Source organism: Osmerus eperlanus, chromosome 10, assembly GCF_963692335.1.
Source record: "Osmerus eperlanus chromosome 10, fOsmEpe2.1, whole genome shotgun sequence".
Classification (NCBI taxonomy): domain Eukaryota; kingdom Metazoa; phylum Chordata; class Actinopteri; order Osmeriformes; family Osmeridae; genus Osmerus; species Osmerus eperlanus.
In genome coordinates, this window is record NC_085027.1 from 16657687 (window position 1) to 16677398 (window position 19712).

At 39.3% G+C, this 19712-nt stretch overlaps 1 protein-coding gene across 3 annotated transcripts in view; it reads right to left on the reverse strand.

Moving 5' to 3' along the window:
• Window positions 1-9110, reverse strand: part of tcf12 (transcription factor 12) — a 77653-nt gene extending 68543 nt beyond the window's left edge. The window contains exons 1-3 of one of the 3 annotated variants that reach the window (XM_062470923.1): window positions 8920-9110; window positions 8046-8134; window positions 7848-7911 (exon numbers count right to left, since the gene is read on the reverse strand). In XM_062470923.1, the coding sequence (XP_062326907.1) occupies window positions 7848-7911; window positions 8046-8117 (136 nt within the window). In that variant the 5' untranslated portion in view covers window positions 8118-8134; window positions 8920-9110. Of the gene's footprint in view, window positions 1-7838; window positions 7912-8045; window positions 8135-8806 lie in introns of all 3 variants that reach the window. The other 2 variants (XM_062470921.1, XM_062470922.1) reach the window with 2 other exon arrangements.
• Window positions 9111-19712: the final 10602 nt, after the last annotated feature.

Below are 19712 nucleotides of genomic sequence, written 5' to 3' on the forward strand. Positions count from 1 at the left end.
CTTCCTGTGCAGCGCCCCTCGCCATATGTTCACAATCGCTTACGAAGGAAAGGTGCTTCTTCCTCCAACCTTGAGCTCCATCACAGGAACTGGAGCGCACAGGCTAAAGAGATGAGGAATTTATCTTCGCCAACATAAATTGCCAGGGAGCAGCAGTTCGGCGGAATAAATTATTTTCTTATTTAACGTAATTCATTTTTATTTATTTTTTGCAATGTTTGTGCATCTCCAAAACATTTTCCAATACCAGATGCAATAATATTTCATTAAAATGTCAAAGGCCCTAAACAGGTCGAGAAATACGTTTATGAGAACACAGAGGATGAATAAATAAGGTAAGTGCTATCCCTGCACAGCCTCATCACTTCAAGAGCAGCTACATCAAAACAGTTTCCACTCATAATTGCAGGCTCGGTGTTGAACCTGTAAAAGCTCTTCAATTGCGAACCACTCAGCGAAGAGGTTAACTGGGGAAGGTTCTGGTTGGGGCCGCAGACAAGCATATGTGCTGTTAAACTCCCTATCTGTTGATGCACTACGCTTACATCTTATTGAGGGGGGAAAACACACATGAAGCACAAAAGGATTAGCCTAACAAAACCCACAGGCGGGTTCCTGCAATCAGTACAGTGTTTATTACATCAGGGGGATTTATTTGTATTGAGCTGCTCATTAGTAGGTTTAATCAGAGCTATGTCTTATGACTATTCTAACAGCACTATCAGACCCCTCATCAGAGAGCTGAGAGCTATCACACACACACCACAAACAGGTTACACACTTCAATCTCTACTGAGATGAAAGCAAATGTAAAACATCATGATAGTTGTAGTTTCCGCCCCATATGACTGCTGATACACAGCCTTCCTCAACTCCAGCGCTCCTGGTCATAAATAGCTGATATGGCACAGAGAGGCAGAGAGGGTCTCACTGCTGTGCCTGGGACTGCAGTGATCTAACACAGTCATCCAGCCAGGCCTCACTCCTCCTCCTCTTTGCCCTGACCAAGCCTGCCTCCCCTGGGCAGCAGCATGCAGGTCCCAAAGGACAGGGATTCTCTGATCACTGGCTCTTCTAGGAGGTCATGGGGATCAGAGAGCAGGCTGTGACGGTCATGATGGGTGTGAGGAGAAGTGTTACTGTCTGACATCAACCTTTATGGTGTGCTGATCCTCATGATGGGGTGAAGTGACTGACATTCAATCAGAGCTCCTGACCAGTAGATCTCTCCTGTCCAGTCTGTCTGTCAGTGAGGGAGGGAGGGGAAGGGGGAGGGTCCAAAAACGAGGCCAAGACAAGATTCTCATTTGATTATTTCACTTCAACCTTTCTTACGATAGGCCATTCTGACAAGTAACCTAACAGCATAGGAATGTTGTATGCTGAATGATAATCCAATTCAGTTCAATTTTTAGTGGTTTATGGATAAACAATTCAGGAACTGTCTATGTAGGTTTAGGAAAACTACAAATCACATTTTGTAAAGTAGCCGTCAGTGACATTAGAGTAAGGGCCATTCCAGAATCCAAGTTGCCTTGGTGATGCTGTGTTTACACGTGCCCCTTTTGTTCCTCATAACAAAAATATTACACAAGGCTCCGAAAATGTACATTTGCTTTCTCACCGAAAGACATATCTCTGATAAAAGACGTGTAAGGTTCCATTATTCCAATCCGGGCAATTGGATCAAACTAAATGCAAAGTTGGGACATGAGGTGAGGTCAGAAAACTATATGGTACCACCATACCTAGTGGACCTGTTGGCCATTGTTCCAATTCCCCACATAGCCATGGGGAAAGGAACCATGAGAAAAGAAAAAGGGATGGGTGATTCAAAGTTGAGCCATATTGCAGATCTTAACACAAACAATGAAGCTAAAACAATTTCCAACCCAAATGTCAATACATAATTTATCATTCAGAATTCCAAAATACTAATACGAATTTGCATAAATATAAGAAATGATAAGTCTTTGTCTCCTACAATTAGTATTTCCTTAAAAAAGAGCAGTTTTAAAATTGCATCTATAAAAATCTTATAGCTATCTGTTCTACCTGCAACCTTTCCCTCTTTCAGTGATGCAACAAAGCCCCCCAAAATATCTGTCCCTTCATTACAATAATTACCATGGTAACAAACAAAAATGAGGTTGCGTGAATTCAAAGTTGAGAGCTTTACAGAAGATTTAGCTGGAGTCCATCGTCTTTTAATGTATTACTCTAAATCCTTCAAAAGACAAATTAAAACCAGGAACAAATCAGTGGTACGCATTAATCCTCTAGTCTTTTAAAAGAGAAGAGATTCAACTTCAATTTGATTGGTATTTTGCACAGCACAGGAAAAAAATAATTTCAGGATTTAGGCCTAAAAATAATATAGTATGTTATATGCAAACACAGTTGCAACTAAATCTATACATAGGGGAGGCTGTCCGAGCCCCTGCTGGGGATTAGGCCCACACAACAATGACTTCTACTCATCAGCATTTTCTGTATCTGAAATGGAAATCCTGATAAATGTATGAAGCCTCAGGTCATGCTCAGCCCAATGCCACGTTACGCTGCCAAACTAGCCACAACACCTGCAAGGGTTGGTGTGTGTGTGTGTGTGTGTGTGGGTGTGTGTGTGTGTGTGAGAGAGAGAGAGAGAGAGAGAGAGAGAGAGAGAGAGAGAGAGAGAGAGAGAGAGAGAGAGAGAGAGAGAGAGAGAGAGAGAGAGAGAGAGAGAGAGGGAGAGACAGACAGACAGACAGACAGGGAGTGGGGGAAATAGGTGCGGTGAGAGACACAGAAAGAGAGAACGAGAGACTGAAAAAGAGAGAGGGCGAAAGAGACAGAGAGAGAGACAGAGACAGAGACCGAGAGAAAGTCGATGAAAGAAAGCAGAGAACAAGCCTGATGGAAGTAGTGATAGAGAAAAGATAACCCACTGAGCTAACACCAACCTTGTGATCTTACAGCACAAGAACAACACACAACTGATATAAATCTATTTCATATGGTGGATATCTAATAGATAAGATATTTGTCGGTGGTAAACCTCATTCTAATCTTGCTTTCCAACACCCAATCTCTCAGTACATGCATTAACTGACCAGGCAGACCCTCTCTTTACTAACCTGCCCATCTTTAAACACTAACAGAACTAGAAATACAGACAGTGGGGAAAGAGGTGTGATCACTGTACTCTGGATGGCAGTACTCGTGGCAGAGCAGCGCTCCCACACAGCCAAAAGGACACAAACAAGACCTCTCCTGGCACGCCATGTCTCATTACAGGTGCAGCGTTAAGGCCACTCTAGGAAAATAGTAGTCTTTACAAAAACAGATGTTCTTATGTAATCATCAAACGTATAATATCTATTTCCCCTTCGATAGCAGCTGCTTCCTCATAGAAAGCCCAGATCTTCTAGGCTGTCCTATCTCTGTCTCCTCCTGAGATTGAGAGTGTGTACTGTTGAACCAGCCCTGAAGGCCCTGTCCGCTGAACGCCCTCCCCTGGGTATCCCTCCCCTGACTGGAGCAGCATCCTGGGCTTGCTGACGGGCGTCAGGACGTCAGAAAGCCAGGTCATTACTCATTCCTTCCCGCGAGCCTCCACTCTGCTACTCCCGATCGAAGCCCCTGCGAGCTCCCAGGCACATCGCTGACAACATACGGTAGGCCTGGCTGCACGCAACGGCCACGGGCACTCGGATGACCCCTTCTCCCCCCCCCGCCCCCCCCCCCCCCCACCCCGTCCCTGACCCCCCCCACCTCAGAAACATCCTCAGAGGGTATGGCCAGCAATTAGTGGTCAGGACGGAGGTAGCTAAAGCCGGCCAGCTCTTCCCTTGGGTAAGTCTGGTGAAGGTGTGTTGAGCAGACTGCTGCTCTACCTCTCTGCGTTGACCACCAGTGCAACTGCATACATGTTCTACAACTAACCTAGTTATGTTCCATAGCACTGAGAATATGGCCCAAGATGACTGCCTTAGGAGCAGACTATGAGCAAAATACTAATAGTTATGATAACAGCACGTGCCTTTTCCCTTTATATATCTCATAAACTCGGTCAAAAACTGCACATGTGAAAGAAATACACTTCTGAACTGAGACATTTCCAGGCACAAAACTCCACCAGACTGACTGCACAGATGGGCAGGTTTAGAACATCAAACGTCACTGTGAAGGTTTACTGAGCACCACAGCTAACTGCACATCAAAATGCAGAAAAATAAGCATCTCCCTTAAATCATGACTTCTAAAAATGGCCAGAATTTACATCTAGGCATTGATGTACAAAGTGATTTTTCAATCAAAAATAATGATATCCTATGTGAAGTCTGATAGTAATCGATCTTATTCGCTGTGACAGGAGACGTTATTTTGATGCTCTAACCTCTTGGCAGACAAAAAAAAAGATGCAAAAGCCATGCCAAGTAACCTGCCTTCAAAGGACTTCCATTGCTATGGCAACAGCACGATTCTCCGTAACCAAGTCAGGAGGTGACCTGTGATACATAAATGAGAGATGTCCAAATTCTCTCAGAATCCTCCCTCCAGTGGCGGGCCAGTCTGCCAGAGGAGGGTACCCATCTGAAGGCATCAGAAGCGCAGTGTGTCCAGTGGTTCACAGAGCAGGCTGCAGGTTATCTAAAAATAAACAGACGCCTCAGGGAGAAAAGGATTCCTTCAGCATCACACTCTGAGGCTTCAAACATGAAATCAGGTACATTAAGCAAAGGCCTACAATAAAGACTTTAAGATCAAATGTTTTAATTATATTGAGATGATTTTTAATTCGATGTCATTTTGAATTAAATCGAATTTCAGATTTTGGAATCTGAAATCAAACATTCTGTAAAGTGAGTGTACGTCTGGAATAATTTTTGTGTCGTTATTAATACATCAATAGCATGTGTGCATCTGAAACTGATGGAATTCCCACACCCAACACCAACAATCTACACGCCAGAACAAAAAAACTCTTACTATAGCAATGAGAACTGAAATCAAGCTAAATGGGGAAACAGGCTATGGAATAAGTGATTCACGTTCCAATTCAACTTATTTTTCAATAGAATGACACGAAAGCTACTTTCTGTTACAAATATTGAATCTCTTTGAACTAATCCTTTTTTTTTGAAGACATGCTTAAATGGAGGACCGACTTAGCAGTTGCTTTAAACAAAAAGACTGGAGAGAAAAAAACAATCCTTTGAAAATGCTTTGAAGATAAGCTGCATTCAAGATGAGTTTTGTCACCTTTAATATCTTTGCACGTTGTGCAATGTGGAGCAGGGGCTGTTTTGTATGTGAAATAATCTTGAAAAAACAAGAGCACAGTACTTTAACTGAACAAAGCAATCCTTGCTAAATAATCACGAATGAAACTTTCATATTCCACTACAGCTTATTAATAATGAATAAGACATAACACCTTTCTCTCTAATCCATTGGAAATAACAGCTAAAGAAAGTGCTTAAAAGTAGACACACAGAGAGTTTGTTAGGCTGTACGAAAACTGATGAGTCTATAGCACCAAAGGGACTATTTCTCAATTTTTCTAGTCTGAAATCAACTCCTTGTATCCACCCCTAGCATTGTGAATGCCAATTCATGACATAACAGAACCTGACATATGTAAATAATACGGTGGAAAGAAGCTTGTGGTGGGTTAGGTCCATTCAAACATAACTGAATAGTTCCAAAATAACCCAATTCTTTGACTGTGGGCCTAATATGCAAATGCTAGAAAATACCAACTTTCTTGGATTGTTAAAATGGCTCTAGACATACTGTGTATACCATAATAAACCAAGGATCCAAACATCATTAAAAAAGATTACAATTTTGTATGAACTATGAACAAAATATGATATCATCTTCATCTTAGAGCAGAAAGTACTACAAGAACATAATTATTAAAAAATAACATCATTCTTGGTGTACAAGTATAACCAGACTAAAGTAAGTGGGACAGAGAGGGCAAACCATGATCTGACAACTCCTAATATAGCTCTCCAAATATAAAAGTGCAATGGTGGGCTCTGAGGGTAGTTGTGTACCTGAGAAGAAGAGCCAGAGGTCTTAATGTGAGCTAGAAAAGCACTAGTGTGTACACATTAGTGTATGCTGTAGTTAAATGCGTGTCAAAAAAAGGAAGAAAAATATGTTTTGTGAAGTGTGGTTAAGGTGGCATTTAACATAATCCTGCAGGACATCGTAAACAAAAGCACCCCATTAATGTCTTCTGGTTAATGACATAGGAGAGGACATGACTAAATTACTACTTTTCATTTCTCATTTGCGAAATACATCAGAAACAGACAGTGAAAACACTGTCTCATAAACATCTCAATTTATTTTCTATTCCAAAGAGAAAGCCCCATGCTGATACTGGTCTATTCTGGAAGCTACAGAGTACATGCTCAACACATCAGGCTTAAATGTGGATAGTCACATGATGTCCATGAATTCCATGCTATATTAAATTATAAAGCCTTCAGCAAAGGTTATTCAGTGCAAATCCCTTCTTTAATTTAACAAATTCCTGAAATAAGCTTTTTATAACGTTTTTGATTTAAGTTTTACAATGATCATTGCTGGTAAGAGTGCTGGTGGGATTCATATCTGGATAGGGAGATAATTTGGTCATGGGTTATGATCTAGTATTTCAGTTACATACAACCCTACATGTGATACAATATGATATGAATACATTGTGACTGTGTGATGAAAAGTCCATTTGAAGAATTGCCTATTGTCAAAATGATATTGTCTGTATAGCTTTATCGTAAGAACATTATAAAGCATTAATAGTTCTGCATAGCTCCTAATACATGCTTAAGAAATGTCCAATAAACCACCATGAATGTCACAGATTATTTCAATGACTTGGTTAGCATCATATTCACTAGGATTATAAGCATTGCACATCAATGGAGAGTCAAAACCTCACAGTATGTTTCCGTTTTGAGTTGCAAAGCGCTCTAAAACATCCGTAACCATCTAGAGTTTGTTCACAAATATCTCTTTTTATTTATTTGTCTTGATGCTTTGTTTCAGCTAAAAGTGTGTCCTTCATGTTCCTGATAACTGACAAGTTTTGCTTTGTTGCTTTACATAAAAAATGTATTGAAGAGACATAATGCTTGATTGTTGTCTTTTTCTCGAAACATCAGACAATAGATGTTCTCTGAATAAATGTCCTGGGGCATTTCAGCTGAGCAAGGATCCACAGGAAAGCAGGAAACGTTGGCATAACTTATCAACACATACCCACCATGTACCTGCCTAAACAACCCTCCCTCGCCTTACAGAATACTGGGTTTACAGGAAATTACTGTCAAATGGAAACAGCTCTACATGTGTGGCCAACAAGGTATCGAAACTAAATCACCCTAACCCAAATATCTATTATTACACCAAGAGTACAACATTGTGGTGTGAGGGCTTAAGTTCTGCTTTACACGGCAGTTATGAAATACAAGCAAATTAGGTCTAGGCTAGCCAGCAGTTGGATTGATAAAACTATTTAAAACGTCTCAAATTATCCATTCTTTATTCCACCATACTAACAATAGTCACTCTATGATAATTCCAGGTGGAGGTATCATGTTTCAGGCACCAGATGTGCACACTCACAGGCATTACATTGAGGCGGGAAATTGATCACATTACACTGGTTTGAAAATCACCTTTTTCTTGGCTATTTCTTAGAAATGAACCTCCCTAAGCAAACTCAATTCTGGGTAAACATGGATTATTTTACTACGAACATCCAACACTATTTGAAGATGACAGAACCAAATAAGAAGTCATAATTTAAGTAAGTTTATGGTTTGAAATCCTACCTGACGTACTGAATTGGCTGCTTCCGAGGGTGGTTGGTCGGTTTTTCCCACTGTTTACAGGTGGCGAAAACATCTATAAAAACAGGAAAAATGTAGATACTGATCAATACTGCATACTATTTCATGAACATTTCTAATTAAATATGTCTTACTGGAGGTGCAATAGTACACATACAAACTAGTAGGTGGTATAGTCAACAATCATACCGCACTAAAATCCAGTAAGTCACTCAATTCCTTGTCTGTCCCGATAGCGGCAATCCGCTGCTGAGGATTCATCCTTGCGATCTTTAAACCTAAAAAGAAAAAACACTTTGCAGAGCTTTGGATAGGACATACGAGTTCTGTATTTTGAACTAAAATAGATAAACTGGAACGTCAGAATTGTCCTGTGAAAGATTTTCAATTACGGTCTAGACTTAGGCGCCTATGTCAAAACAGTGACACATGACATTGCAGTTCACCTAAATCACCAAAGCAAAGGTGCAGCAACAAGCACTAGATTGGCCTAATTACAGTGAAACGTTATTAGCCTGATTGTCTTCCATCTTTCAGATGACGTGCCAATAAATATTTCCTTCTTAAATGAACACGAATAAGAGGCGCCAACCCAACGTTGATTTGATTGTGTAGAGATGACACCTAATTACAGGCAGAACACTGAGAAAACATGGCACAGTTTATCAGATTTGCAACATCGTTTTCAACTGACTACCGGATATCTTAAACAAAACAACTTCCACTCTTCTGTAAGAGAATCTGTAACAAATTAACTTAATTATATTGTATACCATAGACTAGGCTAATGCTAGGAGCATGCTTTGCTTTATGGGTGCGCGGACTGATGGAGCCATATGCACATGCTTACTGTAGAGAAAGTCTACAGATCTAAATCAATTTGTAAATTATAATTTATCGTTATATTTAAAACACATAATTAGGCTATACGTTGAGATAAATGTCTTTACCAGTTTTTGGCGTAAAATGTCAATCATTTACTCATACACTCTCCAGTCTGTGTTAAATCCAACTTCTTTCACCCAGTCCAAAACCTTCTGGCAAACTCACTTATAAATATTACCTTTTTCCGTTTGAAATTCCAACTAGGGCGATCGGGTGTGGCAGTAGAAGCCTCGTTTTCTTTGGAATGCGTCTCAAAGTCAGTAAAATTGTGGTTTGCGCTATATTAGTTCGCAAATATCCTCTATATGTCACTTGCGAGTTTCCCTTAGGCAGACATTTTTGCTTCGCAAAAGCCTCAGCACAACGATGACATTCGGGGTTGTATCCTTCCGCTGAAAACAGTGACACGGTGTCCCCTGCAAACACACCACCACGCGGAGTGGTCGCAGACTTGGGATGACATTCCATTTAAGGATACTTCAAAGGAACATGCATAAGTCTGTCGTGCCGTGAAATTGTGAAGTAAACTATTTCCAACTTGAATCTGTGCCTCTTTGATTTAATCACATGTATTTCATTTCAATTAGCTAATTCAGACTTAGTCATGGATATTGTGGGAAATCGTGTTTTACATGCAGAATAGAAGTGTAGAACACAATACAAAACAACATAGACTATATAATGTCATACCACACCATACCATTAATGGCCATATAATAACAGTTTCAATCTCTACGAATAGACTACGTATGATATAATAATAATAATATGCAGCCTATAGAATATATATAAAAAGCTAAAACTTCTGCGGCCAAAGAGGTAACAAACTCTTAGATTGCTCTTGCATTTTTGCTGGATGGGATGGGGCAGCCCTAATTGAGTCTGGAAAGGGAATGTATTGTAGCAATAGTTGTATAAGAAGGAGCGTTCACGACATAGACTTCGTAGCATATAAAAAAATACAAATGGTTTATAGAGCTAGAATAGTACGTCTGTATCTTAACAGTCATAAAGACAGGTCCAGAAAACTGTTGTCAACTTGGTCTTGGACTGCAGTCGCACAGTCGTTTACCAGCTCGATCAAAATAATACAACACGTCAGAACTACTTTTCCCTCCGCTTAGGCGAGAAGGAAAGAATGAAAGAAAAGTACAGTGGGAATTGTGGAGCATGTAGAATAAAGAGTTCTACTTTAAACATTATTGTGGTAGAATACAGTTTGTGGTGAGGGCTAATATACTCATTGTTAAGATTTTAGGCTTGTCTACTATCAAAGTTAATGCTGTCAAAATGAAAGCGCGACAGAGTTAAGGGTAGTTAGGGGTAGAGGTGGAGCAAAAACAAGATGTTTTTACTATTTTATACTATAGAACATAGATGATTTGTTATGAATTAGACAACGGGAAAGGAGAAAGTAAATAGTCTGAAGAACATGCTTCTGAGATGATGATGATGATGATGATGATGATGATGATGATGATGATGATGATGATGATGATGAAAACACATCAGGGTATAGAGAACTTACTAGGCCTATAGTATTTGTCCAAATTTCTGAAACCTTTTTTTAATCAAAGAATTATGCTATGTAAAAAATGTTTTACCATTAAACCTTAAATACACAATTGAATTACAGTGAAATTGGGGAAATCAGATGAGCACTGTAGCCTAACTGTTGTTTTAGGTTCAAGGAAAATATAAGAATGAAAAGAAATTGCCCTGTTGTCATTTATAAAATCCAGACTGCCACCTGTTGGAGAAACGAACTTACTCCAGCAGGCCATTATGTCCTCATTCACCCTCTCAAATCCTCATAACCTGCTGCACGTGCTTTAAAGTCATATAATGGCTTGTATTTTGGAATTAATTAAAACAGGTATAGTCTAGGCTAAAGACTACTATCTGGCTGAGTTATGATAGATGTTATGAGAACATCAGTCATTGTTGCAACTATCAAAATTGTTATCTTGCAGCAAACCTACATAGAAAGTAGGCTATTTGTTGTTACCTGGTCAATGTCCTTATTTAGATCAACTAATGCAACGTGTCCGTGATGCAGTCAGTGATTAAAACGTCAGTGAAACACACAAATACAGATTCCTGGAACTATAGATAGTGCAGTTCCCGTGATACAATTGGTGGCACACACACAAATACACACAGATTCCTGGAATTATAGATAATGCAGTGCCCATGATGCTTCTTGTAACGGAAGCTGTCAATCAATATACGCTTTCGTTGAAAGCGACCAATCATAAGAGAGTCAGTGCCAACATAGGTTGTCCCCCAAATTGTCAAAAGTCAAGTAGACCCGAGCAAGCAGATTTCTATGGAATGCCGTGTTAGTCAAATTTTAAAATAAATAAATATGTAAATAAATACCTAAATACCTAAATATGGCTATGAAATAAACCCTGAAATAAAATGGCAATAAATATACAAATATAGAATCATATAATTATATAGCTGAATCCATTTACCTACATCAATAAATAAATACATTTACTTATTTCAAAATGACATTTTTGTAAAGACGACATTTATTTATTTCATGGGACTTTTATTTCCTAATGGCATATTTATTTATTTTTGAGACTTTTATTTTCTAATGCCACATATTTCCGAACACCACATTTATTTCTGTGCTGTATCTATTTCCAATCCAACATGCAAACGAGAGGGGCGTGGTTATCTTCAGACCAAAGCAGCTGCACAAGATCGACGGCAGACAGGGACACCTATATTCGAGAGATTATGGAAGTCATAAGTAGTGTTAGAGATGGCATGCTGGCCTTAGATCAAATTAATCAACATGGCTTGTCAGGGGATATCATTTTGGCACACATTGTAGATTTTGTAGAGGTACTTGGGTGGATAAGTGCTCTACAGAACATAGACATTGACCACAAAGTCTTACAAAATATAGTTGACTTATCGAGCACCGTGTTCGTGTAAAAGACGGAAAGCCACCATGGGGCTAAAAAGAATCTTCCTTTAGGGTTAAGGGTATTTTGATCGTAGCCTATTGTCTGGGTTCACAGTGACGATCTAAGTATTCATTTGTAAGATGTACTTTCATAAGGGGCTGTGATATCATGGGAAATTTGGCTATTGCCTCAAGACAACCCCAAATACGTGATTAGCCTACACATTCGGGTATCGGTGTGCCCACAGTAACCAGTTGTTTTCGATGAACCCATACAAAATGTTAGCCTGGCTCTGCCCTCCTACGTACTTCCGCTCAATTTTTGATTTTGCTTCTGTACTAGGTCTGGGCATGAGGTACGCAAGTCAGATGTCTCCGGTTAATTTTCTACCTGTCCAATCAGAGAACAGAGGGAGTGGCTGAGAACGATGACGATGATGTTGTGCTCTAGTTTGTGTTGTAGTTCCGTAATGGCGGCGGAGAAAGATGCGAGCTAAGCCATTCGGTCCGTTGTGGCAACGCTGCCGAATATCCAGAAGTGAAAGCCGGAGCAAGAACAATCTTTGATCCCCACGGGGTTCGTTTGATTTTACAGCTAGCTAGTTGGCTTAGGCGAACGCTAGCGATTGGTTATGGCAGATCCAGAGTGGCTCTGGGAAGATCCAATAGTTTTAAACTTCAACAGAGTACCCCAAGGAAGTTAACGCTTGTCAATGGAGCAAGCCCAGACTCTCTGTACAAATAAAATGTACGAGAGTCTGGTTAGGACCAGGCTAACAAAATGTTGCCTGAATGCCGATAAATTCATGACGGAAAGCGACTTTTCCGTAGCTTTCCGTAGCCCCCCCCCCCCCCCCACACACACACCACCACATATGTAACAGATAATGTAATACAAATACCGACGGGACGAACAGGACCCCGACGCGATCAACTGAACTTTTTGGAACATTCTGAAGAGCCGTGTAATAAATGCAAGATATCAAAACTCAAGCTTGTCTTGTGAGGGAAATTTATTCAATAAGAAAAAAACGCTCAAACGGTTTGCAGGTGAATAGCCTACACATGTGCGCGTCTTTTAGCAAATCTGTGTGCAAAGTCTTTTACCACACTCTTTACGTCTAAACTGCGTGCACATTCATTTTCTATGCTAAGGATGGCCAGACCTGACAGCCTCTCTTGTGACATTGAGCTTCTGAGATATGTTTTGATGAGTTTCAGCTTGGAAAATTACCTTTCAGCGCTTGCGACAGTCACGGGTATTGTCAGAAATAATTTGATGGCCGTGGCTACATCAGGCACACTTGATAGTATGGAGTTGTGTTTTATTATTAGCTGTTCGCTAAATCATAAATGGAGCCATTTTTTGTCGTGTGAATCTTGTAGAAAGCAATGACTGTAAGTTTTACACGATCATAATATGTATATAACTGAAATACAATGACTTATTGTAACTTTGATTATGTTTTTTGTATGTTTAAAAAGTCAAACGCAGTCGCTGCAACTGCACGATACTACTGTCGCATACGTTATCATGTTTGCTAATAATTTCAGTTATGTAATATATTTTATAATTAAGCACTTTTTCTACTTTCTCTTTTTTTTGTAGTTTCACTCCATTTCAATGTTGTCAGCTTGATAGGAAGTCAATAAAGGAGCAAGGCTAATTTTCCTGGCTCTTGGAAAGGAGGCTCTGTTAACGCTAGGAAGCACAACACATGCTTCCTAGCGTTAACAGAGCCTAGACAGAGCTGTCAAAGTATAGGCTAACGTTAGCTACGTGGTACAGTAATGTTAGCTATATAGCATACAGTACAATACCTGTCTCTTATGGCAGATAAGTGCATCCTTCACCGGCTGGTCGAAAAAGAAATTTGTAATTTTGGGAAGTTTGGCATTTAATTCAGAAATTTTCGGTTTTGAATGCCGCTTTTGGGCACCGCTTTTAAATGTGCGTTTCATTTTTCCTACGCTACGCTACAGTTAGCTACCTATTTGCAGCGGGCTCGCCGGTCTGTGTGACCATCTGACCTACTTCGTCATGTCACTTACCTAGCTAACAAAGAAAGCACAATTAAATATACTTTCCTTTATTTTTATATCAACTCTGGAAACACAGACAAGATAATAAGACATCCCATGTAATTCAAATTGGATAAAAAAAAAAAAAAAACGGGCGAGGCCCCCCATCCCTGCGAGGCCCCCCCCGCGGTGCGGGGGCTGCGGGGGTAATCTTTACGGGCCTGCTCGCATTGTCATATGTGTTTTTGCTCTAGTGCGATCGAATCCCACTTCATGCCAGCTTGCAGCTGTTTTATTTTCTCAGCCTACAAATATTAGCCTGGTCCTAACCAGACCCTCGTACATTTCATTTGTACAGAGGGTCTGCGATCGCTCTAGCCTGAGTGCCAGCCGAACTTAGCCCTGCCCACAAAACATTTTGGTCGGGAAGTTGTCCGAACAAGAGCTGTTCGGATCAATCAAATTGTCAGGGCGGGCTTTATACGATGATGGACAGATGATCAACAGTAACGTAATCAACCACGTCACCAAAGAGCGTTTGGGTTGAATTCGTTTTCAACAAACATGAACGTGGTGGTCTAAATGTTCTTGATTTTACAACCCTTAATAATACTTTAAAAATAAATTGGATATAGCATTTTCTAATAACCCCACATCTACATGGAATTCATACGTAACTATATTTTCTCTAAGGTTGGTGGTCTAGAATATTTACTTTTGTGTGATTATAAAATAGAAAAAATTCCCTTAATCTTATCTAAATTCCACAAACAGATGCTCTTAGCATGGTCGTTAATCTACAAACATAATTTCTCCCCACATAGGTGCTTCATCTGGAATAGTCGTCTTATTAGGTTCAAAGATAAATCTTTATTTTATAAAACTTGGTTCAATAATAACATAATTCTAGTATCCCAACTACTAAATGATAATGGATCATTGCTGAATTATTCTGAATTCCTTCACACTTTTAGCATTCCAATCACCCCAAGAGAGTTTGCAATTGTTATGGATGCCATCCCATCTGGTATTTTAACTATCTTAAAAGGGACTGGAAAACCAGATTGCCTACACAGCAAATTAAGCAGAGTTAAAAGTCTGGTGTTGATTAAGATATAGTCAATCAAACTCTATTTGGAATTGATCTAAATCTTTATGTTGTTAAATCTGTTGGATTTCACACTGCACCACAAAAGAGTTGGGGTCAAAATGGAGTGTTATAATTGTTATTGTGAAACCAACTCTCGGAGTTGTCAGTCTCACAGCTAGGGTGTAACCAGAACATTCTCTGGTGTAACTACCCTCTAGCCTGATGGGAACAATAATCTCGCGAGAGCAACCATATGGCGGGAGTCAAGTAATTTACCTCAGTCGCTGCACAACGCAACTGGAACGCACATCAGTTTTTTTTGTTCGAAGTCAGTTGAAGAAATCTTGTTGCATTGTGTCGGTAAGTAACAGTTAATTAGATTACCTAATGAGTGATATACAGATGGAAATATGTATTTAGACATTGGTAGAGCTATGATATTTATAGCTAGCTAACTGTTAGGCTGCCGTTTTTACTCCAGCCAGGGCTAATGTCAGTTACTAGTAGCTAGCAACCGTAACGTTAGCCCAGAGCGGACAAACTAAGTCTTCGCCTACTATACAGTAACTGGCAAGCTAACGTTAGCAAGCGTTTGTTTCTTCTACTGTCACACGTTTTCTGATTACTGGTCTATTAAGTCTAACTGTGAGCTAAATGGAATTACTGTTGAGTTTCTAAAGTTTGGCAATGTAAGTTGTGACGTTACTTCAGTTATGCCAACATTCTTTTGAATAAAAAAAATGTCTAGTTAGCAAACCTAGGTAGTCTAGCTAAGAGCTCCCACGTGTAAGCCGCGTGGAAGCAAATATTCTGATATGAGGACTGTGTATATGTATATCTAAATAACATTTTGATTATCAGACTTGTAGATAGTTAATTTGAAGTTACAATAGTACAGTTAATTTGAAGGATTCCTTTCTAAAAGAAGCTTTTTTTTTTGCATATCGTTCACTCAGCGCCACGAGTTACATCGCGTAACGCTCTTCACAATCGAATGGAATTATTTCATGCAACATATGCGCAAACTTTGAAGTGCATAACAACTCCAGTTTGACTACCTTTAGGCAGAATGCCATGTTAAAGCTCTGCTTAGGGCTGAGGTTAGCTAAGCTCTTCGACTTTTCTGCTGGTATCTAATGATGATGCTTAAAACAGGTGCACGTGGGTATTTATTTCCTACCGACTGACTCAGCCTGGCTAGAAATGGCTGCTGGACAAGTGGAAATTCAATAGGCTTTGATAAAAGACTATTAGCACTGTGCTAATTCATGTTGTTTTCATGTGCTAATAACTCTTGTTTTAGATAGGCATGACTCTGGCTCCTATTTGGACCTTATTAGTCTGGCTTGAATAACATGTTTATTCTATATAATTTTACAGGAAATGTTGGCGAAAGTGGAGATTGGAGGAGTCCTAAAATATGTGAAAATTCCAGAGACTGATGAAGTATTTCAATTTGATAAGTTCCTTCAAGAAGGTTTGTAGTTTATGGCTATATGTTTTGCATTTAATACTGTTCTCACTGTAGTTGAACATTCAATGTTAACCATTCTCTTAATAAAGAGGTCAAAAGTACGAGTGTTATTAGAATCTTAATGACAGTTGTCTCCAAACATGAAAAAATCTCCATGACTAATTTATATTGTTATTGCTGTGTACTATACTTTTTATTCTTCTAGTGAAAGATAAGTTTAGTCTGCAGCCAGACAGCTTCAGTGAGGGCCAGATCACCATCACAGATATGTCAGGAACAGGGGTGGATGGAGATATCTTTGATGAGCTTGTCAAGTCAGGTGTCTTGACCTTCAAGATTCCTTTACCAGTAATGGGTAAGGATGTGGAGGCAGGGATTTGATGAGGTATCACAGGCAGCGCCAAGTAGAAGGCACAGTTTTTTGTCGAAATATATTTTTGAGGGACCTCAAACTATGCAATAATTTGATATACTATTGATCATTATCTTAAATACATATGATATATACATGGGTAGTAATTAAAGAAGAATATATTATGCTTAGAACTTTTTAAATTTGTATTAAGATCGTTTTGTTACTGATGGGTACATTTAAATTGTCTTTGTTCTGTCTGCCATTTTGTAGATCTGGATGTTGAGCTGGTCGCAGATCAAGCATCCTCCTCTGTACTTACTTCACTGTCCCCAACTTCATCCCATTCATCCTTGGTAGTGACAGAGACTGCACTATCCCCAGCTTTATCCCATTCTTCAGATTCTACACTTATTCTTGAATCCACAAGAAAGAGGAGGAACCCAACAGGGTTAATGGATCAGAATGAAGCAAGACAAGTAAGCTTTGAATACATCCATTTCAAATCCTCAATTAATTAGTTTTTTTTGTACAAGTGTTTTGTAAATATATTCTCAGTAAAGTAATTCCATTAGAATAATGTAATTATTCTAATGGCATTACTTTTTAATTATTAGAAAGTTGATGGTGTTCTAAGGGCGAATCCAAAGGGTGAAGAAGTCTTCAACGAGTATGATAAGACTAAAACACTAACAGATGCAACACGTAAACAAATGGTGAACATCCTGGTTGCAGACATGATGGAGCTACATGGGTAAGAATTGCATGTCACTTTGTTATTGGAACAGTCATGTGTCGTAGCTAAATAATGCTGTTCTGTGTTAGTGGTAAAGGTGTATTTATTCTTACAAAACATACATGCTTAAAAGTAAACTATGACTTATTTTGAAAGGAGGATTCCACCGTCAAGCGTGAGAACAAATTATGCACTGGGAATTGTGACTCTTTTTCCATACCTCCAAGATCCATTCTCCAAACATGGATATGTAAGTTCTTGGTTTCTATCTGAAAACCAAATCAGTGTGATTTCAATATTTTATTCAGTTTTCTAGTTTGTACTCTTGTTTCAGATGAGTTTTTATAGGTTGCTCACCCTTGCATTTTCCACCTGTTTTTGTAATATGTTTTGCAGTATATTCACTGTCTACAATTATTGTGTTGAGTAACTTATTCTTAAAGTAAAGCACGAGATGCCTCTGTTTGGGTCTTTCTTTAAAAAGGAACACTACTATGATCCTGAGGGTAATACTGGCTTCATTTCATGGAGGATCAAGACGGTTCAACGCAACACCTTTGCTGGTTCACGGGCTCGTTCCAAGACTGTTCTTCAGGATGGTCCGAAAACCAGACGAGAATCACTGTTAACCTGTCAACAGCTATTTGGTGAGGATTGCAGGGAGGCGATATCTACAATAAGACATTCCAGCGATGAATCTGTGGTTAAAGAGAAGATGAGAGCGACTTTCCAGTATCGACAGAAGATGGTTGGTGATGATGCATCATCTTCAGTCCTGGATGTGTTCCCTCGTTTCCTTGATGTACCTGGATTGGTAAGAAAAATCTTTTGCTTTGGTAGTAGTAGTCCTGTCCAGTATAGAACAGTAATATAGTACAGTGCAGGACAATAAAATAGTCTACTGCACTATACTATAATGTCTTTAATTTTCTTTCAATCTTCCATTTCAGTATTTGACCTTTTATCAATTTTGTCAGGTATGCTTAAACCTTTATATTACAATATTGTTTTCTTTGTTTGTAGATCGACCAGGATTTCTCGATGATGTTTGGTGACGAAGTTTCTCAGAAGTTCCTGTCAAAGTGGTCAACTTTCTTCAAGCCAAAAATCATCGCAGACTGCAAGTCTTTAAAGAATATAGATGAGTTGCTGTCAGCAACTGAACCCGAACCTGAAGACAACAACGGTCAGTATAAAAAGTTTTGCTAAAATATATATTTCAATGTTAAACTAATTATACTAAATAAATACATATATTTTTAATGCCTTTAGGATGGGACAGCGATATGTCCTCAATCCTTTTGCTGCTGCATCTGCTCCCTCCAACTTCAAGGGGCCAGAAAAAAACTGCCAAGATCAGTTCAGCTCAAGCAACCAGCCATCTTGTTAGATATCTTAAGGTATGCAAAAGTTCCTTTTTAAACATTATAGATCTGAATCTACACCAAGAATCTCGGAATGGATCTTGGTATTCTGAGACAATTGTCATTTTGCTCTATATCTGCAGAAAGAGATGTGATAGTAATTTATGTCCCTTTACTTACCTACAGGAAGGAGCCAGTATGACTACCTTCCTTCAGAGTGCCGATGCAAGACAACCGTTCCTCCTTTGCATGGGTGAGGAAAAGAAAGATATCCAAAGGTTCTACCTTATTATCGATGGAAAACCAATCCCATGCAAGGCACACACATCAGTGGCAGCTTTTGATGAACTGTTCAAAGCTCACTACGTCTTCAGTCTCTCATATGACGAAGCTCTCTGTAATTTCTACACATTTATCCAAACTACTATTTATAACATCGATGTCGGAAGAGCAAAGGAAAGCCCCCGTGTTAAAGAAGTTCGAGCACGACTGCTGCAGCGTGATGCTGTAACCGATAAACAGCCTTGAAGATGTTGACATGTTTTGTATGTAAAACTAACCACAAAACCTGTGTGGTTCTTTGTCAACATTTAAAATTCCAACATGGTTTATATCCTGGTAAAAAGTTGCGTTTAAAATGTGGAGAGCTACGTTGCCCATTATCATTTTGTACTTATAGTGGCTTCCGAAAGCACCTCAACAAGGTGCATAGTCAGATTGATCAAGAGATTGACATTGTTCATGATGTTTCTACTTCTTCTACTTGTGAGGCGGAATGTTCAAATGATCGCCCAGCTTTTGTTGCCACTTTGCAAAACTCACAAAGCTCTGTTGATACAAGTCAACTATTGTCAATGTGTGGATCAATTGTTGCGCATTTGCAAGCATCGGGTATCTCTGAAAGTGCTGTACAAACAATTGTTTGTTCAATGGAAGAAGTTGTCAATGATGTTAAGAGTCAGGCACAAAATGCAGTTCTTAAGACATTGTTTTCAGAAAGTACAGAC